Source organism: Pelophylax lessonae, assembly GCF_965119305.1.
Source record: "Pelophylax lessonae genome assembly, chromosome: 12".
In the NCBI taxonomy this organism is placed as follows: domain Eukaryota; kingdom Metazoa; phylum Chordata; class Amphibia; order Anura; family Ranidae; genus Pelophylax; species Pelophylax lessonae.
The window spans coordinates 200206475-200234299 of NC_138779.1; the positions used below are offsets into that span (position 1 = coordinate 200206475).

Genomic DNA, 27825 nt, shown 5'->3' on the forward strand with positions numbered 1-27825 from the left:
GACTCACATAGTGTAAAACCTCATGTATTCTTTTATTAAAAAAAGAAAATTAATCTAACCACTGATTAAAGTATACAAGCAGTTAATAGTAGAAATACAGATCCTGGGGTTCAATGTGGCCACTTCCTAGTTCCAGCATGCATAGTGAAGTCAGGAGTGTAAGCTCCATCCTACACGTTTCGTCAAATCTGACGTTATCGGGGGCGCGGACGCCACACTCATTACCATGCTTGTTATTTACTCCATTCAAGAAGGGAAAACCACGTATGAACGTGGGGCAAGCTGATGTCCAGACTTAAATAATGACCAAATCACGTCCTCTGCTTCAAAGTAAAGCGGGACCAAGCTTCGTTCTGAAAGGTCTAAAGAGGGAAACCTTCTTACAAAGAGCCAAGCCTCAATCTGAGTGTAAACTAAAATATTGATAGATGGCCAAGCCTCAATATGGATATAAACCAGCCCTCACTGTCACACAATGAGAGTTTATCCATCCCGTGCATTAAATGAAAAAAAGAAAATTAATATGGCGTTGCCACCTTCCCATGTGGCTAAACCAGCCTCCATTCTTGTGGGAAGGCTTTCCAAAAGATTTTGGGGTGTGTATGGGGGAATTTGTGCCCATTGAGCCAGAATAGTATTTGTGAGGTTAGGTACTGATGTTGAACATGAAGACCAAGCTCCCGATCAGCGTTACAATTAATTTTAAGCATGCATGAGTGCCCCAATAGCAAGGAGCTTGCTATAGGGCCACTCGGAAGAGGAGAAGCCAAGAGCATCAGTGGGAGACCCCAGAAGAAGAGGATCTGGCTGCTCTGTGCAAAACCAATGCACAGAGCAGGTAAGTATGACATCTTTATAATTTTAGTTAAAAAATATCCAACCTTTAATATCACTTCAATAATTTGGAGGGCCATTAGCCATATAGATATAATGGTCAGGTGTCCAGAAACGTTTGATGATATATCTACATATGGATTCTATTGTATACAGTTGATACTGTTGATTGCAGCTATGGATGTTGTTTTTATGAATGGAACAAAGAGGGAAAACCCCCAGTGGGACTTTTTAGGTCTTAAATCGTAATTGGAATACCAATCAAAGCAAAAAAGTGATAATCTTTATATAAAAAAATTCTATTTTATTTTACACAAGTATAAAAAAGGGAAATGGGAAATACAAAAGATGACATAAATACACAGGACAACATGTGGGTGGCTAGCCCTAAAATGACATCATCATATGAGTATATAGGTACATAGGCAAAGACACATATGGTAATAATGAATACATTTTTATATAAAGATTATCACTTTTTTGCTTTGATTAGTATTTCAATTACGATTTAAGACCTAAAAAGTCCCACTGGGGGTTTTCCCTCTTTGTTCCTATGTTTCGGGATGCGGTCTTCTTAACTAACTCCATATTCCCCCAACCAGCCCTCTTTATTGTTTTTATGAATGAGGAAATAATACTTTTAATATATAAATAAATGTGTCTTTTTTTATTTTTTTTTTATATTATATATTAATATTTTTATTTAATTTGTGGCACACCAAATATCCCCAGTTTCTCATGTCCCCCTTTCCAGAGTGTATGGGAAAATGTCTCATATCTTGTTACTACAGGGGATATTGCCATATTTGTGTATGACAAGTTACTATACTACTGATGATAAAGTTTACACAATGTGTATTTTAATAATATTTATGTATTATGTCATCCAATGATGCAACCGAAAAAAAAGTGCATCCGGAAAGTATTCACAGCGCTTCACTTTTCCACATTTTTTTATGTTACAACCGTATTCCAAAATGGATTAATTTATTTTTTTTCCTTAAAATTCTACAACTAATACCCCATAATAAAAACGCAAAATACGTTTGTTTAAAATCTTTGCAAATTTATTAAAAATTTAAAAAATTAAAAAATCCCACACAAGTATTTACAGCCTTTGCCGTGATACTCAAAATTGAGCTCAGGTGCATCCTGTTTCCCACTTATCATCCTTGAGATACAACTTGATTGGACTCCACCTGTGGTAAATTCAGTTGACTGGACATGCTGTGGGGATGGTTTTCACCAGCAGGAGCTGGGAGACTAGTCAGGATCGAGGGAAAGATAAATGCAGCAATGTACAGAGACATCCTTGATGAAAACCTGCTCCAGAGCGCTCTGGACCTCAGACTGGGGCAAAGGTTCATCTTCCAACAGGACAGCGGCCCTAAGCACACAGCCAAGATAACAAAGGAGTGGCTACGGGACAATTCTGTGAATGTCTTTGAGTGGTCCAGCCAGAGCCCAGAATTGAACCCGATTCAACATCTCTGGAGAGATCTTAAAATGGGTGTGCACCGACACTCCCCATCCAACTTGATGGAGCTTGAGAGGTCCTGCAAAGAAGAATGGAAGAAACTGCCCAAAAATAGGTGTGCCAAGCTTTTAGCATCATACTCAAAAAGACTTGAGGTTGTAATTGGTGCCAAAAGCGCTTCAACAAAGCATTAAGCAAAGGCTGTAAACACTTATGTACATGGGATTTTTTTTCATTTTTTTAGTTTTAATAAATGTGCAAAGATTTCAAACAAACTTCTTTCACGTTGTCATTAAGGGCTATTGTTTGTAGAATGTTGAGGAAAAAAATGACCTTAATCAATTTTGCAATAAGGCTGTACATAAAATGTAGAAAAAAGTGAAGCACTGTGAATACTTTCCGGATGCACTGTATGTACACTGCTATACTACCCCAAAAGTATGTATAATACCCTCCATCTCTCTTGGTAGGGGAGATTCTCCTGACCGTGGTAATTTGACGGACACCATGTGGCTCATCCCAATCACCTTCCTCACCATCGGCTACGGAGACATGGTACCACATAGTGTGTGCGGCAAGATGGTCTGCCTGTTCACTGGAGTCATGGTGAGACCAAGGGCTGTGGGCACCAGGAGGACAGTCAATTCTTTAAATTATTTTATTTTACTATATATTTGATATTAGAAACATCTCATTATATAACCTTAAACATGCCGAGTTGTTATATTTCCTAGCATCCTGCCATTAGTCCTATTAAAAAGAGCTGAAATTGAAGCTCCACACCATTGCTAAGAGGTCCAGATACAACTTTATTCCAAAGATCAGGGGTACAACTTAAGAGCACGTACCTAGTCAGCAGCTTGTTTGGCAGCTGCCAAACAAGCTGCTAAATAGGACCGTGCTTTGAAATCACACTGGTAAAACCCTAATGAAGGGGGCACTTAGACCCCGTAAACGCATTGGCGACTTTTTGAATTGTACCCCTAACCTTAAATGGAACAAAGTTGTATCTGGACCTTTTAGCAGTGGTGCGGTGCTTCAATTTCAACTCTTTTTACATCACACTACAAGCCAATGAGACTGTGGTGACCCTCTTGGTTGTAGAAGCTGGCTGCCCAGGAACCAGATCATTTATACCAACCTTAAGATAACAATACCAGTAAATGAAACCTACGGGTCCAGCGCTTTTCCACTTTCCTCAGCTAGTCCTAATAAATGGTAGTGGTAGCCTTATGGAGGGGGAACTTATGTCTGTGTTGACCTCCACCATAGACAACTAAGATTTTTTTTGTTGCTTTTATAAAAATACAGCAGGATAATAGTGTTATGTAACGGTATCAGCCAAATGATCAGACCAGTGGTGATGTGCAATTTCTACTTTACTTAACAATGTTGAACGTAGATTACACAGGAGATCATGTGGACAGGGGTTGCAGTACAAAACAGCTATATGAGGAAGGGAGAAACAGGCATAACACATACAGTATGAAAACAATTCTATTGCAGTTCTACTAATGGCCACTAGATGGCAGCAGAGTGCTCTGAGTTCAGATTACTGATAAAGAGCAGAAGATTCTCACATGTTCCAAGAGATTACTTGTTCATTCAGCAGACTGTGAGCTGAGGGGATTTCCTGCTGGCACAGACTTCACACAGTCACTGCTGATGCTGACTTCGGTCAGAAGGCTCTGGGGGCTGTAGATAGGACCAACCCACTGCTTGGACAACTTCTCCACATGGACTGTAACAGAGTCCTCTCCAGTGCCTGGGGCTTGAATAGATGCTGTGTGATCTTGTGCTCACTACTGGTGGCCCACACACCAGACTGATTGAATGAGGACCCAGCACCTGGGGACAGCTCACTTGCCCAGTCACTGCTGTCCCATCAGGCAGGATCTCTCTGAGCACAGGAAGCTGGGCGGGGCTGGCATTTATACTCCCTGGGCGTGTCCTGGAACTCAGGGGATGCTGGGAACCCAGAGGATTGTGGGGAATTGAGTTAAAGGGACTTGCACCTGCATCTGGATAAAGGGGCACACCACTACACTATTACCACCAGACTCTAGTTTGGGCATAAAACTGAAAAAATGCCTTCCCAGCCTCTTGCAGGTTCAGCTGCTATATTTACACAATCCTGCTGTAGCATACACACTGATCCAGCAACGTGGAGCCACTCTTCTTCTGGTTTGAATGATGCCCAATGTCATTCAATCCACTTCCTGTAACCCAAGGGCATGGAGACTCCGGAATGACTCGAAAGGCAAACAATATGTCATCAGCACACCAGAACTCCATAAAAAGGTCCAAAGCTTTATGGAAGGATCACATGACCGCAGACGATAGAGACGTTTCAGAGCTACACAGGACCCCTTCATCAGGCATTTGACCCTATGAAGGTCACATGCCTGATGAAGGGCTCCTGCTTGTTTCTGAAACGTTGCTATCTTCTGCTGTGATGGGATCGTTCAATAAAGCGCTGGACCTTTTTGGAGTTCTTTGTTGTGCTGGTGACATATCCCTTGCTGCAGAGAGAGGGATCATTTCTTGGCACTGCCCTCTAGAGTATTTAGGAACCACCCTCCTCCATAGGAGGAAGAAGAGGGCAGTTCAGATTAGATAGATAGGGCAAAGAGGGGAAAGCAAGTGGGAAAGTGTAAGGATAGAGCAAGTGCCTTAAAGCCTTGTTGGGTTGTCATAAGCCAATTAGACTATATCTGAGAATTACAGGTCTATTAGACAATCAAAAGGGAGTAGGTGACCCAAGCTATTTTAAGTTTACACATAGGGGTCTATATAATGAAAATATGTGCTGTGCGAATGTCTCAAACATTCACACAGCCATCACAAATAATCCCTGTAGTATGTGTGATACGTTTACATTCTATGATCATCAGCTCCATCTAGTGGTCATAATGCATTTTTTTCCTGATTCACAAATTTCAGGAAAATACCACATTATAGCCACTAGATGGAGCTGATGATCATATAGAGTAAAAAATATTAGGCAAGTTATGGGAATTATTTGTGACAGCTATGCCAATCCCTGAGACATTCTCACATTACATTTTTAAATATTAGAATACGGCAGTCAAATATGGCTGTGTCGATGCTTGAGACATTCACACAGTGATTTTCTTTATACAAATAAGCCATAGAATTAACTTTTCATTGGAACAATGTGCAGTGTTTTTAAGCATGTCTTGCAGAATTGTACTGAATATTACAAGTGTTGTGCACTGCCATACTGACAAAGATTTACAACCAATGTACTACATCAGTGGTCTCCAAACTGTGGCCCGGAGGTTGGATGCAGCCCTTTGCTTGCTTTTTTTCTGGCCCTTGGAGCAATATTTCATCCTCTGACACCAACAGTGGGGCATAATTCCCCCCACTGACAGCAATGAAGGGGCACAATTCCTCCCAATAGCACCAATGATGGGGCAAAATTCTTTACAATAATACCAATGATGGGGCATGACTCTTCCCACCCAATCATACCAAAGAAGGGGCACAATTCCTCCCAATGACACCAATGATGGGGCATGATTCTTCCTACCCAATGACACCAACAATGGGGCACAGTTCCTCCCATGACACCAGTGATGGTGCACAACTCCTCCCAATGATACCAATGATGGGGCATGATTCTTCCCACCCAATGACACCAACAAAGGGGCACAATTCCTCCCAATGACACCAATGATGGGGCATGATTCTTCCTACCCAATGACACCAACAATGGGGCACAATTCCTCTTTCTGACTCCAATGATGGGGCACAGTTCCTCCCATGACACCAGTGATGGTGCACAACTCCTCTCAATGAAACCAAAGATGGGGCATGATTCTTCCCAACCAACAATGGGGCACAATTCATCTTGCTGACACCAATGATGGGGCACAGTTCCTCCCAATGACACCAGCGATGGTGCACAACTCCTCCCAATGACACCAATGATGGGGCATGATTCTTCCCACCCAATGACACCAACAATGGGGCACAATTCCTCTTGCTGACACCAATGATGGGGCATAGTTCCCCCCAATAACACCAGTGATGGTACACAACTCCTCCCAATGACACCAATGATGGGGCATTATTCTTCCCACCCAATGGCACCAACGATGGGGCACAACTCCTCTCAATGACACCAATGATGGGGCATAATTCTTCCCACCCAATGGCAGCAATGATGGGGCACAATTCCTCCCAATGACACCAGTGATGGTACACAACTCCTCCCAATGAAACCAATGATGGGGCATAGTTCCTCCCAATGACACCAGTGATGGTACACAACTCCTCCCAATGACACCAACAATGGGGCACAATTCATCTTGCTGACACCAATGATGGGGCACAGTTCCTCCCATGACACCAGTGATGGTGCACAACTCCTCCCAATGACACCAATGATGGGGCATGAGTCTTCCCACCCAATGTCACCAACAATGGGGCACAATTCCTCTTGCTGACACCAATGTTGGGGCATAGTTCCTCCCAATGACACCAGTGATGGTACACAACTCCTCCCAATGACACCAATGATGGGACATTATTCTTCCCACCCAATGGCACCAACGATGGGGCACAACTCCTCTCGCTGACACCAAAAATGGGGTATTTTTTACTCCCACTTATGCCAGGACATTTTCTACCGCCAATGGCCACAGTTTGGCTCCCCTAAAGTCTGAAGGACAGTAAACTATCTCTTTGTTTAGAAAGTTTGGAGAGCTCTGTACTACATAAAAATGTGACCACTTTATGCATAAAAATGGCATAACACAACCATACAGAAAATACCCCTGGCATGTTACTACGGGCACTCTGAGAAGTACATGCTTCAGCATACTGCATGGCGTGTGATGTGTGCACATGCATGGTCTGAATTGTATGTCTGTGGTTCCTAGAATGAGTCACTGACCTGCCAAGTATGTATTATGGTAGTTAGTCATAGATGAGAGTTTACACTTTGATATTAGGGAGTTCTTTTGGTATTGGCTCAACTATGTAATGAATCACTTGGCATTTTGTTTTACCATATAAAAAGTATAAATATATCATATACAGTATATATATCAATATGCCAACAAACCACATTGAACTGAAATACCACTTTTGGGTGCGTTTGCTTTGGAAAACAAAAACCTGCACCTGCCGTCTTCTAACAGCAGGTAAGCCCATGCCCATGTGATGACTCACTTTGCCTTTTTATTGTTTTCCAGGGAGTCGGGTGTACAGCTCTGATAGTCGCCGTAGCTGCTCAGAAACTGGAGTTCACCAAGGCTGAAAAGCACGTACACAACTTTATGAGGGACATACACTACATGAAGCAGGTGGGTGCACAACGCAAATAAGACATTTGCAATGGAATATTTACACACCCTTTATTGAAATAACCAGGCATGTGCAGTGTTCTGCTGCTCCTTGACTGTCCAATCACAGAGGGGAAAGTAAAATGGACACCAGAGGGCACTTCTAAGTGTAGCAAATTAGAGCCCATTCACAAATGTAGGGTTTAAAAAAAGTGAATTGCACTCTTAACCACTACGGGGACAGTGCTACAGTTAAGCCCCAGGTTATAACTGGCTCGTGACCCCCCTTTCATAATGTAATTTGACGTCTTTTTCATAACCCCACTTGCTGACCAGATCTGGCACTTTTTGTTTACAAGTTTAACCACTTAAGTTCCGGAAGATTTTACCCCCTTCCTGACCAGGCCCTATTTTGCGATTCGGCACTGTGTGACTTTAACGAACAGATTGCGCGGTTGTGCGACGCTCTACCTAAACGAAATTGGCGTCCTTTTTTTCCCACAAACAGAGCTTTCTTATGGTGGTATTTGATCACCTGTGCGATTTTTACTTTCTGCGTTATAAGCAAAAAAAGAGGGTAAATTTTTACATCCATAAACCAAATTAGACGGGCGCCTCCTTTAGAGGCAAAGGAGATGCCCGGATTATTAATATCTTATTAGAGATTCTGCTAACTCACTTGCTCAGCTCAGAAATATTTTGATATTCTGATAATCCTATATCTCCAACATTAACAGATATACATTTACTGTTTTGTTTTAATTTCTCTTTTTCTTTTCTGTTTTATCTGATGTCTATTACTTGAAAAGTTGTATTAATGATGCACTATTATACCACTGTTAGCCCCCCTTCACATGCAAGCGATCCGACTTCGGGTGGCGACCACGGAGCGGCCGCCACGGACTTCATAACATTGAAGTCTATGGCGGTCGCCTCCTGGTCGCCCCAAAGAAGCTCCGGACCCTTTTTCTAAGTCGGAGCGACTTGTGTCGCTCCTATTAGAACGGGTCCGCAGCTTCCCTATGGGAGGCGACCTACGGCGACCTGTGAGGCGACCAGGTCGCCTCACAGGTCGCCTTAGTGTGAACGGGGACTTACAAATGTTGTTCTTTTTGTACTTGAATATACTTTTCAATAAACGTTTATAATCAAAAAAAAAAAAAGAAGAGGGTAAATTTTGAAAAAATAACAATATTTTTCACATTTTTTTTATATGAAATTCCCCCCCAAAAAATGTAAAAATCTAAATTTTTTAACATTTTAGGCCAATTTGTTTTCTGCTACATATGTTTGGTAAAAAAAAATCCAAATAAGCGTATCTTGATTGGTTTGCGCAAAAGTTATTGCGTCTAATAACTAAGGGAAAGATTTTTGTCATTTTTGTTGTTTTTTTTTTAACGAGTAATGGCGTCGATTTTTTTTTTTTTTTTTGCGGGACTGCGACATTGCGGCGGCAGGGCCGGTGCAAGGATTTTTGCCGCCCTAGGCAATATAAAAATTGTCGCTCTCCCATCCCAAGTTGCTGAAGGGGTTAAAACCAGTGGCGGCTGGTGCTCCCTCCTCCGCCAATAGGATGCCTTCTTCTTTGGCCAATTGAGAAACAGGTCTCAGGTCCGCTTGCTGATTGGCCGGGAGGAGAATCAGTGTGGCAATAGCAAATATTCATTCGCTTTTGTCACACAACTGGGTGGGCTCAGGGTGCAGTGCTCTGCGCCCTGAGTCCACCCTTTTTTGAGGCCAATTAGAGCCTCCGGCTCTAATCATGTGCTTCAAAAAAAAAACCCTCAATGGTATCCATGCATCCGGTGCCCTGCATGTAGATTAGGCGGCTGGGTGCATGCATGGGGGGGGGGGGACGGCGCCCCTGTGCCCCTAATGGACAGGCCAGCCGTCACTGGTAAAACCCCTTCAATGACCCTTCAGTGACATACGGTAAGTCACTTAACTCAGGTCAGGCTCCACCGGCGCCCCCCTGCTAGGTTGCGCCCTAGGCGGCTGCCTAGTTCGCCTTACTGGTAGCACCGGCCCTGTGCGGCGGACAGATCGGACCCTTGACTGACATTTTTGACACTTTTGGGGTTACCAGTGACATTACTACAGTAATCAGTGCTATAAATATGCACTGTTACTGTAAAAATGACACTGGCAGGGAAGGGGTTAACTTTATTGGAGAAGGAGGGGTTAAGTGTGTCCCTAGGGGCATGTTTCTAACTGTAAAGGGGCGTGGCTTTTCGTGTAACAACAGAGAAATACGATCCTGCATAGCAGAACAGTATGATCTCTGTCATTACACCAGGGAGAATGACAGGCGGCTTTGTTTACATTAGCCGCCTGCCTTTCTCCCTCTCCACCCCGACGATCGCGAGTGACCGGCGGACATCGGGTCCGCCGGTCACAAGCGCGGAGATGTTAGGGTGCGAGCGGGGGCGGGATCGCGCCTCCGGCGGCGTGCGCTCGCCCCCTAGAGCCTCACAGGCGAGCGACGTAGATCTATGTCACTTTGCCTGTGAGGGGCTGACTGATGACGTAGATAGTCGTGCGGCGGTCGGCAAGTGGTTTAAACTGCAAATCTCCTGGCCTCTCCAAGACCCAATTCAAATTACTAATTGTTGTTCGAAAAGTAGCCAAATAATTGCCAAGGCATGGAAATCACCCACTCTTTGCTTGGCTGAAACCAAGTCTAGGATCAACTCAGTCATGCTGCATAAACTATAGAAGCTAGAGTCCTTTAATTACGGTACTTATCTCACTCCGCAGTCAAATGACCCTCCGTGACGCCTTTTTCGAAAAGTAAAAACCGGTGATCCATCCTAGTGACCAGTTTTGTTGTCACCTCTTGTGGTGTCAACATGCCACAGCTGGAGCCTTCAAGACCTTGTGAAGAACCCATTAGGAGGGCATCCACTTCACCAGAAGGCCACCAAAGAAGTACCCTCTCACGTTTGTCTAGAAAAGAGAGATCTGGGACCTGTTGGGTCACGGGACTGCAGATTTAGGTAAGTATTCGGGACATTTAGATTTCCATTTTTTCAAATCAATCATAGGCAATGTTAATTAACTCTAAAATACGACTAAAACTAAAACAATTCAGATGACTAAAATACGATAGCATTTTAGTCAGAGGACTATGACTAAACTGAAATCAAAATTTGACGTAAAAATAGCCACTGGTTATATATCACAATGGCTAAATCTGTGTCTGTAGTGCATATTCAAACCTTAAAGCGGAGTTCCGGCCACAGAATCCTTTTTTTTTTTTTTTAATGTCCCCCAAACAGTGACCCTTCGACCTCTATACATCCGCTAATCCTGTTTCATACATTGTAATAATATGTTTGCAAGCATGAAATCTTACTTTATAAAAATTATTGTGAGCGCCGCCATCTTTGTCCTGGATCGCCGAGTCCTTTGTGAGGAAATGTCTGCCCTGCTTCCTGGTTGTAGTGGGCGGAGGCCAGTGAATCCAGCGCGAAATCTCGCGCATGCCCAGTACTATGCGATCGGCATAGTGTTTGTTTCCATAGGGACGGCAGCGTCTGCACTGTTCTCCGCCTAACATCGCGTCATTTCCTGTTTGGAAATCACGCGATGAAAGGAGCGGCCGGCCGCCTTCGTCACTGCCCATTGCATCCTGGGAGCCATGAGTAAGAGCTCCCAGGACGCATTGCGGGACAGGAAGTGACGGCGCAGGCCGTGCGGCCGAAGAAGGAGGAAGTGGATGGTAAGGTGAGTATATCATGCTCTCTAATAAGATAAGTAGAAAAAAAAAGGCCGGGAATATCCAATTATTGCTCAGGTAAGGATAAGGAAGCGGATGCCATAAAATCTAAGGGCATGATTTTGTGGCCAGAACCCCGCTTTAAAGTGGTTGTAAAGCCTCAAGGGTTTTGACCCTAATGCATTCTATGCATTTAGGTTAATCTTCTGTGCTGCAGGAGAACCCCAGCCCCCCCTCCCTTATTCTTATTGGGCCCGATCCTTACAGCAATTTACACGACAGCAGCGGCTCAAACTACTGTCTCCCTCCTCATTGGGCAGATTGATAGCAGCAGCCATTGGCTCCCGCTGCTGTCAATCAAATGCTGGGAAAAGGGAGCTGTCGACTCGGGAGCGAGCATGCACGGGTGCCCCCAGGGAAAGTGTCTTTCCATAGGGGCACTCCCTGAAGAGGAGAGGCCTGGAGCCAGGACCGGGACAAGAGGTGGGCAGGAGGGTCAGTTGCCCTGGGCGCAATGGTTTATTGCAGGGATAGGGGGCGCCTTGACCCTAACCCTAAGGGAATGGGTGGAGCCAGGGCCGGGACAAGAGGTGGGCAGGAGGGTCAGTTGCCCTGGGCGCAATGGTTTATTGCAGCGATAGGGGATGCCTTGACTCTAACCCTGAGGGAATGGGGTGCGCAGTTTGGCATCCTTGCCCTGGGCACTGGATGACCTTGTCCCTGCACTGCCTGGAGCACCTGAGGGGGACCCCAGAAAAGGGGGATCAGGGCTGCTCTGTGCAAAACCATTACACAGATCAAGTAATGATTGATAACCTGATTGTTATTGTAGTTTACAAAAACCTGAAGGTTTTATATCACTTAAATACTATAAATAATAACATGTTATTAGATTTTTTACTCCAGGAGTATATAATGAGTTTGGAAATTCTAGAGAAATGCTTAAAGCGGAGTTCCAGCCTAATCACACACTCACCTGTCAAACGGTCCAGCGATGCGGCCGCCCGAAGCCTTGCTCTTCTCCCTCTCTGCTCTGCGGCGCCGGCATCATTGGTGTGGGCACCCGGCTGTGACAGTTTGCGGCTTCACAGCCGGGTACCCACTGCGCATGCGCGAGTTGCGCTATGCATCGTGATTGGCCGGCAATCTTCTGGGACCTCTAACATGTCCCAGAAGATTGATGGGAGGGAGGGGGAGAGGAGAACTTCCGCTCAGGGCGCCGTGGCGCTCCGAGCGGAAGTGGGAGCGGGTACCTGTCAAAACTAGGTACCCACTCCCATCCCCCCCCCCCAAAAAAATGACATGCCAAATGTGGCATGTCAGGGGGTTAGAACTACCTAAAGCGGAAGTTTCACTTTTGGGTGGAACTCCGCTTTAAATAATGCATTACAATTTACCTAAACCCGTTAGATTATAGTCGACCTAAAGTGGTTGTAAAGGCTGAAGGTTTTTTATCTTCATGTATTCTTTGCATGAAGATAAAAATACCTTCAGTGTATAGTTCCCCCTCAGCCCCCCTATTACTCATCTAAGCCCAATCTTGATCTAGCGATGTGTACTAGACCCGGGGCTCTCTCTCCTGATTGGCTAAGATGCAGCAGCTGGAGCCATTGTCTCCTGCTGCTGTCAGTTACAGCCAGAGAGGCGGGAGCGGGGGCGGGGCTAAGCCATGCTCTGTGTGTCTTATGGACGCAGAGAGCTGGCTCAGGAGCGAGCCCGCACGAGTGCTCCCATGGCAAGCGGCTTGCTATGGGGGCACTTGGCAAGGGGCCCAGAGCGCCGGCAGAGGACCTGAGAAAAGGAGGATCAGGGCTGCTCTGTGCAAAACCACTGCACAGAGCAGGTAAATATAGCATGTTTGTTATTTTTTTTATTTTATTCTTTCCCCTTACAATCACTTTAAATGTATTGGAGATTTTAGTTGACTAAAATACATGTAGCACTGCCCACTTGGGAGCTGCTGAGAATGGATTCACCTGGGTTACCCATGGGAACAGCTTGTTAAACTTATCACTTTAAGTCCTTGGCTCAGTCAATGGACAGCCCAGGGCAGTGGTCCTCAACCCTGGCCTACAGGGCACACTAACAGGCCAGATTTTAGGTATTACCTTGGGGAGATGCAGACTAGAGTACTGCAATCACTGAGCAGCAAATTATATCACCTGGGATGTATTTCAGTTATCTTGCAAATCTGGCCTGTTAGTGGGCCCTGTAGGCCAGGGTTGAGGACCACTGGTCCAGGGGATTTGGTTTTTTGTATTTTATTGGAACTGGGATAGGAGAAGCGATGAGTGGGATACTCCAACTTGAACTATGCACAATATTGAGGACAACTAGCTGTGGTGTATGCGGCTAGGCCGCTGCTTCACCTCACCACTGAAGTGAAGATATAAAAGGCGAACTATGTCTTAATGTACTCTTCAGGGTCTAACTTGGCACCCCCTTTTCTTACTTTCTGTGTGTGCTGGCTCCTGTCCCCCGACTTGCCCTAGAGTGGTCCCCTTCCTGGGCAGGCTCCTGGCAAGCTCCCTGGTACTCACGGACACTGTTTTTCCTCAGGTTGCTCTGCCACTTGCTCAGATTCCTTTGGACCACACAGCCCAGCACCACACTTCTGGTCCACTAGGCCTGTGACAGCCGTCACCCTCCTCCTGGGACCTGGTTTCCCGCCCAATGACGCACATGTGCCCTTGGCCTGTATGACTAATCCCAGGATGCACTGCGGTTGTTCCCTCCCACTGGGACAGCCACAAAAGCCTGTGTGTCATTGGCTGGGTTTCCTCCACTGTCCAACAGGCTCCCCTATTGGATAGAGTGGGGACACTCCCTCAGACCAAATGAATCACACATGGACACATGTAACAGGCAAAACTACGTGCTATAACCACACAGTACCAAATATAATGAAATTCAAAAAATTCAAAAAAAGTCCTTAAGTCTCTGAATAAACTCCAAAGAATTTGGATAAAATGTTCATAAAGTCCACTAGGTATGGGTGAACATCCACTAGTAGTGCAGACTGCTTACCAGAGTGCTTCAAATTTTGTGCCCAATATAAGGGTTTGGCACCCAAGATCTCCAAACGGATATCCTACAACCAGATCAGGTTCCACTGTGTTTCAGGTCTTTGAAGCATAAGATGACTCAGCAGACATTAGACCACGCACATAGGAGAGAAAAAGGTATAGGATCCATAGCGTAAAACTGATATGTGATAAACTATGTAAAATAAACGAGGGATATGTTCCTCTAAATCGTGAAAATTAAATGAAAAATATTTTCCAAATATATAAGCGATACCGAAAATGCAGTGACCACCACCAGTTGTGTAATCTGCTTACCAGATAGACATAATAGAATCGCCAATAAAGTGTATAGGGACACTCCAATTTGTTCAAAAAGGCAATGCCACCACCAATGGTGCTATCTGCTTACCAGACAGAAGATATATAGTAGCCAATGAAAGGAAATGTTGGGTGATAAAGATGGATACCGAACTCCACACAGAAACGATGACACCCAATCCACAAAACTGCTTACCAGATGGATAATAAGGTAAAGCCAAAAATAGGTATCAATCCACCAATTTCATATGCTCCAAGGATTCCAACTTATTCTCCAGATGAAGTAGAAATCCGTATCTCCCAATGGAGGCATCAATCACAGGGTCACATAAATGAAGATAAAATGCACCATAGTGTAAAACTGTAAACTTTAATATAAAACCAACAGAAAGCAACTTACAAACATCAAATGGGGAACGCTTGATCAGAAAAAGGCAAGCCGCCGGCCGGTCGGCTCTTCCGCCCGTCCTCCGTCTCACTCTGGTGACGTCAGCACGCCGCGACTGACATACGATTCGTCAGAAATGACTACTGATCAGGCTCCCCTAATAAGCAGATGGAGCAAACAATGCTTTTATCTAGCACCTACCTAGCAGGGTGCTTCATACAACTAGGACTAAAACAGTTCAGATGACTAAAATACGACTCAAAACTAAAATGGCATTTTAGTCAAAGACTATGACTAAAACAAAATCGAAATTTGATGTCAAAATGAACCTTAATGATAAGGTGTGAGGTATTATTTTAGTTGGAGAGGGAGGAGGGGGGATACCTGGCCAGACTTTAGGGGAGCTCCTCCAGAAGAGTTAATTCGGTAAACATAAGTGATCAAAGGTATAGTACAGGGGTCTCCAAACTATGGCCCTCCAGTTGTTCAGGAACTACAATTCCCATCATGCCTAGTCTTGTCTGTGAATGTCAGAGTTTTACAATGCCTTATGGGATGTGTAGTTCCACAACAGCTGGAGGGCCGTAGTTTGAGGATCCCTGGTATAGAGAGACAAGAATATTCTGCTTTCCATTTTATGAATCATATTGAATGGTCTTCACACACCTCTGAGATGTGTCTAGATGTCGTGACCTTCAGAGCCAAACCCGGACAGTTTCCAGGTATGGTGATATTGTGTGAAAACAAAGCCATTATGGAAAGTCCTATCTGAATGGGTGCCCAGCTTGGCAGTGGCTTCCTGGTAACGGCCTTGCCATTCTATTAATATAGGCAGTGGAGGCTTTTTATCCATTTCGAGATCTCCTGCAGATCCCCAAGGCGCGTTTTATATTAACACAATACTGGGAGACCGAGAATTAGGGCTTGACCTCTGGTTTCTTATTATAGACGGGTCACAAGACCTCGGCTTCCTCATAGGAAGCAATTTAGCTTTCCATACAGGAAAACAGGCCTTTATGAATCCTGGTAAGTCAGATCTACAAGAGAAAGCCGTATTTCAGAGGCCTTGGAATGAGCCGCAATAAAATCTTTGAGAAAACGAAGGCCTCCAGATATACTATGAAGACGGCCATGAGCTCAAAGAACTCTTATTAACCGCTTGCCGACCGCCGCACGACTATTTACTGCGGCGGTCAGCCCCTCACAGGCAGCCTGTGTGGGTCTAGGGAGCGAGCGAGCGTGCGCTCCCGCGCGGACACGGACCCCCCCCCCCCCCCGCGCGTGTGACCCGCGGACCCGATGTCCGCCGGTCACTCGGCGATCGTCTGTGCAGAGGGAGAAAGGCAGGCGGCTAATGTAAACAAGCCGCCTGTCATTCTCCCCTGTGTAGAAACAGTGATCATACGGTTCTACTATGTAGGACCGTTGATCACTGTTCCTACAGCTCAAGACACAGCCAATCACAGTTAGAAGCACGCCCCTAGGGACACACATAACCCCTCCCTCTCAAAAAAAAGTTAACCCCTTCACTGCCAGTGTAATTTTACAGTAACAGTGCATATGTATAGCACTGATTACTGTAGAAATGTCACTGGTAACCCCAAAAGTGTCAAAAATGTCAGTCAAGGGTCCGATCTGTCCAATGTCGCAGTACCGCAAAAAAAATCGCAGATCGCCACCATTACGCGTTAAAAAACAAAACAACAAAAATTACAAATTTTTGTTAGTAATGTTAGTAAACGCGATAAAAGGACGTCAAATTTGTTTAGCTACAGCGTCGCACGACCGCGCAATTGTCCGTTAAAGTCACGCAGTGCCGAATCGCAAAAAAAAACCCTGGTCGGAATGGGGGTAAAATCTTCCGGGGCTTAAGTGGTTAAGTAATAGAAGCTCACCTATCATCATGAATTAAAGAGACAGTGTCATTTTGGCTAATTGGAAGGAGGTTTTCAGGCTGTTGCTGCCCCCTCACTGTCCAATCACATGCTTGCAGCAGGGAGGGGGATCTAGTTTTGTTGTGTAGCACCCTCCTAGGTAGGTGGTAGAAGAGAGTATAGTTTTTGGGTCCTTCTGCTTACCAGGAAGATTTCCAGGTACATTTATAGTGCTCTCTGCCTAGCAGGGAGCAGGATCCATTGGTAGGGTCTGCTCATGGTGCTCAGGTGCAGCTCAGCTTGTCTGAATGTTTCACACTTGTCCAATAGGGAGGCATATTGGACAGTGGGTGGAAACCTGACAAGTGAGGGCACAGGCATTGTTACTTCCCTGGTGATTGGCAGAGGAAAGTGCCTCTGTGCATGCTGGGTGACTGTATAAATGCCAAAGGCACATGTGCTTGTGGTCTTCGGGTGGAACACGGGGTCCCAGAGGGAGGGGGCAGCTGCCCCTCCTCTGGAGAAGCTGCCATGCAGCCTTGGGTGGTCAAACTGAAGGCCAGAAAGTCAGACAGAAGCTGAACCCAGAGGTCCTGCAGAGCTGACTGAAAGGGAGTCACAAGGAAGGATCTGATTCTGCCTATTGTGAGTACAGATCTGTGTTATGGGGCCTGTCCTGTGAGGACCATCTCTTCAGCTAGAAGAGTCAGTGGACGGGTGTCAGTCCAGGGGATGCTAGAGAGTGTATAGTCCAGTGTGAGTATGCCACTATTCCCTTCTCCCATCCAAGTTCCACAATAAATACAAAAACAAATCCCCTGGACTGTTTATTGAGTAACGAGCAAACAGGAGTAAGGATGAATCAGGGCCATCTTACTGAATGGGCAGGCTGGGTAGTTGCCCAGGGGCCCCACTTGCCCAGCAACCCAGCTAAGCATTAGTCCCAATTCCCGTGTGCATCCCGCCGCCAAACTAAGCAGGTGGCAAGCACCTGTCGGCCCTGCGCTGCTGTCAGGCCACTTGGGCCATGAAGGGGGAGCCCACAACTGCAGGAATGCCTGTCCGCCTCCACGAGAACAGGCGCACACAGGACAGTTGAGTCTGACTCCCATCCATGTGTGCTCACCGGACCCAGCTGCCGAACTTGGAAGCTGTCATTAGCCTGGCACTGCTGTACCCATAAATATCGCCTTATCGATAAGTTGCATTTTTATTCTCATGGGTGATAGGTGTAGGCGGGGCCCCAGTGCACTGCATTGCCCTTTAATGCTCTTAAGATGGCACTGGGATGAATGTGTGGAAAAAAAAAACAGCAACTGTCTGTAGGTAATCAGAGGGAGAGCTGTACACTCACTACTTTACATTGTAGCAAAGTATAAATTCTTCAGTGTTGTCACATGAAAAGATATAATAAAATATGTACAAAAATTGAGGGGTGTACTCACTTTTGTGAGATACTATATATGAGTTTCCCTTTTTTAATGAAATACTGAAATAAATTAACTTTTTGATGATATTCAAATTTTTTGATATGCACCTGTATATGGGATGCAGGGTCATCTAAAACTGGATCAGCTCATTACATTGGGGTGTCACAGTGGTGTAGTGGTTAGAACGTTCTCCTAGCAGCAAAATCCAAAGCACGACACTACCTGCCTAGAGTTTGCACGTTCTCCCTGTGCCTGCATGGGTTTCCTCCGGGTACTCCAGTTTCCTCCCACACTCCAAAGGCATGCTGGTAGGTTAAAGCGGTAGTATACCGCTTTTTTTGACTTTTAACTACAGGCAAGCCTATAATAAGGCTTACCTGTAGGTACAATTAATATCTCCTAAACCGGCACGGTTTAGGAGATATTACCACTGCATGCAGCCGCTGACGGGTGCGGCTCGTGCGCTCTGAAGGTCCGGCGGACCTTCAGAGTTCCTTGCCGAAAATTGCCGGAAGATTACTCCCGCGCTCATGCGCGGGAGTGACGTCATCGCGGCTCCGGCCAACTCACAGCGCCGGAGCCACCGAACCCGGAAGAGACGCCGTGGGATCATGTCCGCTCCCACAGCGGTGTCCGGGGGTCGTTCTAAGGTAAGTTTTCAGAATGAGCTAGTATGCGATGCATACTAGCTCATTCTGCCTTTGCCTTGCAGGGTTTTTTTTTTTTCATTAGAGTATACTACCGCTTTAATTGCCTCCTGTCTAAACTGACCCTACTATGTGTATGTATGAATGTGAGTTGGGGACCTTAGATTGTAAGCTCCTTGAGGGTAGGCACTGATGTGAATGTACAATATATAACGGACCGTTTCAGCAGACAAGGGGTTAAAATCCGTTTATGCGATATGCCCCTTTCTGAGAGACAGGCACAGCTACTTGCAGGACACCAAACTCCCGAACTGCATACAAAATAGCACTACAAACTGGAACCTTACGAATAGCTGCTAGCAGACGAACAGGAAAAGCATACATCAGCTTACACTCCTAGCAATCAGTCTCCAACAGCATACAGTGAATCCCCCCAAGAACGAGACAAGGCTCCGTGTGAGGCTCAAGCAGTGGACTGTTTATTGAGGGCTACCTGCCCCCCCGCATTTATGCAGGTCTCCCACCTGGTGGACACTCCCCTAGGGGACCAAATGGAAGACTGTAACACAAACAGACATGTATCACATTACAGACTCACAGAAGCAAAGCATCCCCACTCTAGACAAAAGCACTCAGGTAATCAGTAGACATTCCTCAGGAGGGGGCTGCTGGAAACAATCCCCCCCCCCCTCTCTCTCTGCAGCTAGCACTAGTTTTTACAGCGACCTCTATCCTGGAGACAATGGAAGATATAATTAGGTTTAGCTTCCAGGTGGTCATGTAATCGTTAGTTTGTTCGGTAGATAAAATCTACCGAACACCCCGACAGAAAAGGCACGAATAAGCCTTTCTGTAGGGAAAATAAGTCTTTTAAAGTCTGGTCCATAGTCCAAAGGCAGCAGGCGGGCAACCAGGCTCCTCCAATGCAATGTGGCGAGATTGGTCTCGTCACAATATATATATGTAAAGTGATGCATAAATTAAAATAAAAATAATGATAATAAATTAAATATATTATAATAATAATAAATTAAAAATAAATAAAAATGACACTGATCTGAACGCTTTTGTTTTTTAGATCAAATGCGCAGCGGCGAATGTGCTGGGAGAGGCCTGGCTGCTCCATAAACACACTAGGCAACGGGACAGAGCCAAAATACGGCAACACCAGAGGGAGCTGCTGGCGGCCATTCACATGTAAGTTAGTTCTCCCGGGAATCGGCTTCTTTGTTCTATAAGGGCTGGTTCATCCTGTAAGCTTTATACTGCAAAGAAACAACACAGGGTAAGCACAATGAGATCGGACCCCTAATATTTATGGCATCTTTCACATCTTCATCCAGTGCATTTTTAAAAGGTCTATAGTGCTTGAAAGAGATTCATCCATCATAGAGAAGAACAGAGGTGTATGCCAAATGCATCAAATGCACACGATGCATCCAGGATCATGCAATTCTCTGCAAAAGCAACGTCATGAGAGCACTATGTAACAAATATCTGTAATATATATGTTTTTCTTTTTTGTTTTACATTTTTGTTTTAACAAAATCATCATTCCCAGAACTGGATCTGGTCCCCAGTCTTCAGGAGGGATGTGTTGGAGCTGGAGAGAGTCCAGAGAAGGGCAACTAAACTAATTAGGGGATTAGAGGACCTTAAATATGAAGAGCGTCTGCAATCGCTTAATTTATTCTCCCTGGAGAAGAGACGCCTGAGAGGGGACATGATAGCAATTTACAAATACCTCAATGGTGATCTCAGCATAGAAAAAAAGCTATTCAGTCGCAAGGATTGCTTGAGGACGCGAGGACATACAATGCGATTAGAGGAGAAGCATTTTGACCTCAGGCAACGCGGGGAATTCTTTACTGTTAGGGCTACAAGATTGTGGAATTCTCTACCACAAGAGGTGGTTTCTGGGGAAGTATGGCTACTTTCAAAAGACTCTTGGATATACATCTTAAGGATCAGAACATTCAGGGCTATGAGAGATGATTATGGTCACACACACCTACACAGGTTGAACTGGATGGACTATTGTCTTTATTCAACCTCAACTACTATGTACAGTAACTATGTAACATTGGGGTTGCAAGGCATGAGCATATTAGAAAGCCCAGCACTGCCTATACTTTCTCTGATTTCTAATTAAAGTGGAGTTCCACCCAAAAGTGAAACTACCACTCATCTTCTTCCAACCCCCTCCTCCGGTGCAACATTTTCAGGGGGGAGGGGGGAATGGGTACCTGTTTTTGACAGGTACCCTTCCCCACTTCCAGGAGATGGCGCCGCGGTGCTGTCCCTTGTAAGTTTGGCCCCCTCCTCTTTCCCCCGCCGCCGAGCCAATCCGAATGTGCAGCGCGCTTCGCGCATTAGAGACCCGCCCATGAAGCCGCAAGGTTCAGGTTCCCTCACCGGAAACGGTGGTGGCAGCACCCAACAGCCGATGGGAACATCGGGTGCGGTGCCGACATCGCTGGACTCCAGGACAGGTAAGAGTCCTAATATTAAAAGTCAGCAGCTACAGGGGAGGCTGGAACACCGCTTTAAGGTACATAGTTAGTCAGGTTAAAAAAAGACACCAGTCCACCTGGCTTGACCAATAAAAAACAAAAAACAGTAAAGAAAACCCAACCATACAATCCCATATACACAATCCTATACCTGCTGTTGATCCAGAGGAAGGTGAAAAAACCCCAGCAAAGCATGATCCAATTTGCTACAGCAGGGGAAAAGAAATTCTTCCTGATCCCCCGAGAGGCAATCAGATATTCCCTGGATCAACTTTAACTATAAATATTAGTACCCAGTTATATTATGTACACCCAGGAAAGAATCCAGGCATTTTTTAAAGCAATCTAGTGAGCTGGCCAGAACCACCTCTGGAGGGAGTCTATTCCACATTTTCACAGCTCTTACGGTGAAGAAACCTTTCCGTATTTGGAGATGAAATCTGTTTTCCTCTAGACGTTAAAAGTGCCCCCTTGTCCTCTTTGATGACCTTAAAATGAATAACTCAACACCAAGTTCACTATATGGACCCCTTATGTATTTGTACATGTTGATCATATCCCCTCCTAATCTCCTCTTCTCATAGATAATAAATTCAGTTCCTCTAATCTTTTCTCATAGCTGAGCTCCTCCATGCCTCTTATCAGTTTGGTTGCCTTTCTCTGCACTTTCTCCAGTTCCCTGATATTAAGATAGCACTGTCTCTGTTAGCACAGTGATGGTAGGTCTGACTTTCTCTGGCGTCTGTTTACCAAAAAAAAAAAAAAAGTTGCTGCATAAAATTTCAGCTGGTATTTGAGTTTGCTCAGTGCTCCCTCTCCTGGTTGCAAGTAGTAAAAAAAAAAAATATATAAACAGTATATATATGTATATATATATATATATATATATATATATATATAAAATGTATTTTTATTTATTTTTTAATTGATAAATAGATAAATAAATACACATTTTATATATGCGGTAAACACAGTACAATGTATTATTATAATTAATAAATAAATATTCATATAATAAATATATAATATAGAATGTAAATATATAATATAGAATGTAGGACATTTTATTGCCCTAGTGTTTTGGCTAGTCATGGCCCATCCTTGACAAAAGCAAGCTATAACTCAACGAAATGTTGATGCATTAAAATGTCCTTAGTACCCTCCTTCTTTCTTCTTGGAAGTCCATTAAAATATCTGATTTACACATATACTGTTTCCACATATACTGTATATACTGTATATAGTTAAATATAAATCCACAGATATACTGTATATATATATATTGGCATTTTATTGCTCCCAGGTTTCAGGTAGTCATGGCCCATTCCGATATATCAGGGAAAGTGTATATCGGCCCTCGATATATCGGCTTTGCCGATAATCGGTCGATCTCTACCTAGAAATTGATCTGAGCATCAATAATGTGGTCATGAAAGGGTTTAATCCTTCAGAGATTAGATTTCATTGTCTCCATTCCTGTTTTAGTCACAACCTTCCTGCTACAATGTAGGTATAATGCACTGTAAATGTGTATTGCTTTTTATTACAGATTTCGTCATAGGAGGATAAAACAGAAAAATCTGAGGGATCAAGTGAATGCCATGGTCGATATCTCCAAGGTAAGAGTATGAAGTGGGAACTGATATGACATTTTATTGCCTTATAATGAATCTGACATATATCTACATTATTACATCAATGTTGTCATAAAGAGTTAATAAATGAAAGGCAAATAAAAATTGACTGTTGGAATCTGATTTGTTGTAATGGAGCAACACAGACAGGTGAGGACTGGATTGGGGGGCAGGAGGGCATTTGCGCCCTATATTGGGCTCTTGGCGCTGAGTGGAGATACTTCACCATTCAGACATCAATGAAAGGAAGACCCGTGGGTAGTATATATACAGTGCCTTGCGAAAGTATTCGGCCCCCTTGAACTTTGCGACCTTTTGCCACATTTCAGGCTTCAAACATAAAGATATAAAACTGTAATTTTTTTGTGAAGAATCAACAACAAGTGGGACACAATCATGAAGTGGAACGAAATTTATTGGATATTCCAAACTTTTTTAACAAATAAAAAACTGAAAAATTGGGTGTGCAAAATTATTCAGCCACCTTAAGTTAATACTTTATAACACCACCTTTTGCTGCGATTACAGCTGTAAGTCGCTTGGGGTATGTTTCTATCAGTTTTGCACATCGAGAGACTGAAATTTTTGCCCATTCCTCCTTGCAAAACAGCTCGAGCTCAGTGAGGTTGGATGGAGAGCGTTTGTGAACAGCAGTTTTCAGTTCTTTCCACGGATTCTCGATTGGATTCAGGTCTGGACTTTGACTTGGCCATTCTAACACCTGGATATGTTTATTTGTGAACCATTCCATTGTAGATTTTGCTTTATGTTTTGGATCATTGTCTTGTTGGAAGACAAATCTCCGTCCCAGTCTCAGGTCTTTTGCAGACTCCATCAGGTTTTCTTCCAGAATGGTCCTGTATTTGGCTTCCCATCAATTTTAACCATCTTCCCTGTCCCTGCTGAAGAAAAGCAGGCCCAAACCATGATGCTGCCACCACCATGTTTGACAGTGGGGATGGTGTGTTCAGGGTGATGAGCTGTGTTGCTTTTACGCCAAACATAACGTTTTGCATGGTTGCCAAAAAGTTCGATTTTGGTTTCATCTGACCAGAGCACCTTCTTCCACATGTTTGGTGTCTCCCAGGTGGATTGTGGCAAACTTTAAACAACACTTTTTATGGATATCTTTAAGAAATGGCTTTCTTCTTGCCACTCTTCCATAAAGGCCAGATTTGTGCAGTATACGACTGATTGTTGTCCTATGGACAGAGTCTCCCACCTCAGCTGTAGATCTCTGCAGTTCATCCAGAGTGATCATGGGCCTCTTGGCTGCATCTCTGATCAGTCTTCTCCTTGTATGAGCTGAAAGTTTAGAGGGACGGCCAGGTCTTCGTAGATTTGCAGTGGTCTGATACTCCTTCCATTTCAATATTATCGCTTGCACAGTGCTCCTTGGGATGTTTAAAGCTTGGGAAATCTTTTTTGTATCCAAATCCGGGTTTAAACTTCTCCACAACAGTATCTCGGACCTGCCTGGTGTGTTCCTTGTTCTTCATGATGCTCTCTGCGCTTTAAACGGACCTCTGAGACTATCACAGTGCAGGTGCATTTATACGGAGACTTGATTACACACAGCTGGATTCTATTTATCATCATTAGTCATTTAGGTCAACATTGGATCATTCAGAGATCCTCACTGAACTTCTGGAGAGAATTTGCTGCACTGAAAGTAAAGAGGCTGAATAATTTTGCACGCCCAATTTTTCAGTTTTTTATTTGTTAACAAAGTTTGAAATATCCAATAAATTTTGTTCCACTTCATGATTGTGTCCCACTTGTTGTTGATTCTTCACAAAAAATTACAGCTTTATATCTTTATGTTTGAAGCCTGAAATGTGGCAAAAGGTCGCAAAGTTCAAGGGGACCGAATACTTTCGCAAGGCACTGTATATATAGCAAAACGTGGGTATTATAAATAGCAACCTGCTCCACATTCAAACTCACAATTATAGCAAAAGGACGTCTTCCAGCATCAACTTCCTTTGCAGCTATGAGAAGCCATGTAACTGAATTTCGAGAAATAGAAAGGAAGCTATGCTGAAAGCCATGTCAAAATGAACAATGTCCTTTATGAACACCAAACTTGGCAACCAATCATTGGGGCACCATGGAACATTTTGCCTGATACACCTTTCTTTAGCCCACATAAATTTGTCCCAGCCTAAAAGGGCTAGTTGGTTTGGGTTGCTATGCTGGGCTTTCTAATATGCTCATGCTTTGTCCCCATGGCCAAAGTTTCTCTGTCCTCCACCTGAACACAGACAGTTCATAGTTTGTTCAGTATTGCTTTAAAGTTTAAACCTTCCTCTTACAATGTTATAAAATATATTGTCCACTCATTTTCCAGATGCAGATGATCATGACTGAGCTGGACTTCAACTTTACTTCTTCCCACCAAGATTTGGAGAAGAGGATCGACCAACTGGACAAGAAGCTGGATGACCTCAGCCGTCAAATCATGACAGCCCTGGAATCCCCCCAGATATCTCACTGACATAAGATGTCACCTTTCCTGGACTCTGTTTACCACTGGAGCATTGTCTTCCACTTTACCATCCCCTTCGTTGTCGGAAGGGTGGTGGGACACAACATGGACAATCTAGCTGCTTTTAGATCAATAGACTAATGAACTTAGATGAACTTACTAGAGGACCACTCCTAAACTGCCTTACTCTTTGCAATAAAGAGGCACTTTGTGGATTATTGATTCTCATGGAACACTTCAAGGATAAAACTGACATATCAAAAATGAGGTGGAATGTGCGTGCCTCGGCAGCACATATACTAAAAAATGAGGTGGAATAAATGTATTTAAAAATGGGAGATTTATAATGTAGCTATACGTGATGCACATAAAATGATATGCAGTAACAGCAAGTACGTTTTGGGTTCTGACATTGTGTCTTTGGGAAACTGAGAAGCCAATGTTTCTCCTAGGGGACCCTTAAGTACATGTGTGTTGTATGTACAGTCATGACCTCAGCTGTCCTGGGAGGTTAGGTTGGCCTCAAAGGTTTCTTTATTCCTCACAAATAAAGTAGACAGACAGTGTACAGAACAGACGTGTCCGGTTGACGCGTTTCACGACGCTGTAGGTTGCTTACTCATAACCATTGGTGGTTATGAGTAAGCGACCTACAGCGTCGTGAAACGCGTCAACCGGACGCGTCTGTTCTGTACACTGTCTGTCTACTTTATTTGTGAGGAATAAATAAACCTTTGATTTCATCATAATACCCTGAGTGCGGTCTCAAACTTGGATTTCTTCTACTCTTGGATGACGGATCTGACCTGCACCGGGTTTGGAACGCACACCTGAGCGGCTCTTTTCCTGTTTTCTCAGGTTAGGTTGGCCTACCTTCAGATGTGACAAGTCCTCTGGTACAGGCAGTGGTGTATTTTGGTTTTGTGCTGCCCTAGGCAAGACTAAAATTGGGCGCCCTGCTCCCCCACTCCCCATGTAAATTTTCCCCACTCCTTTTTTAACGGATGTGGCTCCCTCCAAAATTGAAGGACTACAAGTCCCATGAACCCGAGATCTCACAAGAGGGGGTGGGAGAGAGAGAGAGAAGGGTGTGGGAGAGAGAGAAGGGTGAGGGAGAGAAAGAGGGGGCTGGGTAAGGGAGGGAGAGAGAGAGGGGGGATGAAATAGAGGAGGGTGAGAGAGAGAGGGGGGAATGAAAGAGTGAGAGAGAGAGAGGAGGGTGAGAGAGAGGGGGGGTGATAGAGAGAGGGTGGATGAGAGAGAGAGAGGGGGTGAGAGAGAGTTGGTTGAGAGAGGGGGATGAGAGAGAGAGGGGGTGAGAGAGAGAGAGGGGAATGAGAGAGAGGAGGGAGTGATAGAGAGGGGGTAAATGAGAGAGAGGGAGGTGAGAGAGGCAGCTCTAGCAACCAGTGGCCAATAGAGTCCAAGGTAGAGGGGGGCGACTTTTTTGCTGCCCCCCTGAAAAGTGCTGCCCTAGGCCTGGGCCTTGTTGGCCTAGGCCAAAATACAGCACTGGGTACAGGCCAGCAGCAGGCCAGGAACTTTAAAGGGTATCCAAAGCCAAAAAGTTTTTTCTTTTAGATCTTAGTATGGTGCAGTGGTCTCCAAACTGCACCCCTTTGCTTGCCTTTAGGCCAGGGGTGTCAAACTCAATTTCATTGCGGGCCGCATCAGCATTATAGTTGCCCTCAAAGGGCCGGTTATATGTGTAAGATTAGATGTCCAGAGCACCCCATGCCTCCTTACACCCCTACATGAGATGTCAAGAACCCCCCATCATTAGAAGTCAAGAGTCACCCACCCTTCCTTACATCACAATGCACCCCCTTACCTTGTGATGTTGCCAGGAAGAAGATGCGGGTGGATCTGGGAAGAAGTACAGTGTCTGGTGGTCAGAGGAGGGCTGGAGTCAGCTTCCAGAGTCTGCTGAATGCTGAGACCATGGGAGGCGGATGCAAAGAGAGGTGCAAGATCTGTAGGAGGAGTTCTGCCCTCCTCTCTGCTGTAGACTGCGGAGAAGAGGGGGGGCAAGACAAGCCTTTCTGCAGCTGCACAGAGGAGTGCAGGATCTGGAAAAGGAGTTCTGTCCTCTCTGCTGCTGACTACTGAGACAAGGTGGGGGCAGAGACAAGGGGGGTGCCGCAGCTGCAGGAGAGGTGCGAG

The 27825-nt window shown here is 44.7% G+C and overlaps 2 protein-coding genes across 2 annotated transcripts in view; both read left to right on the plus strand.

Annotated features, from left to right (window-relative positions):
• KCNN4 (potassium calcium-activated channel subfamily N member 4) overlaps positions 1-26087 on the plus strand; it is a 114381-nt gene extending 88294 nt beyond the window's left edge. The window contains exons 4-9 of the mRNA XM_082273544.1: positions 2782-2917; positions 7537-7647; positions 20106-20224; positions 23090-23159; positions 25525-25930; positions 25974-26087. Coding sequence (XP_082129670.1) covers positions 2782-2917; positions 7537-7647; positions 20106-20224; positions 23090-23159; positions 25525-25671 — 583 coding nt within the window. The 3' untranslated portion in view covers positions 25672-25930; positions 25974-26087. The remainder of the gene's footprint in view (positions 1-2781; positions 2918-7536; positions 7648-20105; positions 20225-23089; positions 23160-25524; positions 25931-25973) is intronic.
• The window catches only part of SMG9 (SMG9 nonsense mediated mRNA decay factor), a 91005-nt gene continuing 68080 nt past the window's right edge, over positions 4901-27825 (plus strand). The window contains exon 1 of the mRNA XM_082273542.1: positions 4901-4916. The gene's annotated coding sequence lies outside the window, so the exon portion shown is untranslated. The remainder of the gene's footprint in view (positions 4917-27825) is intronic.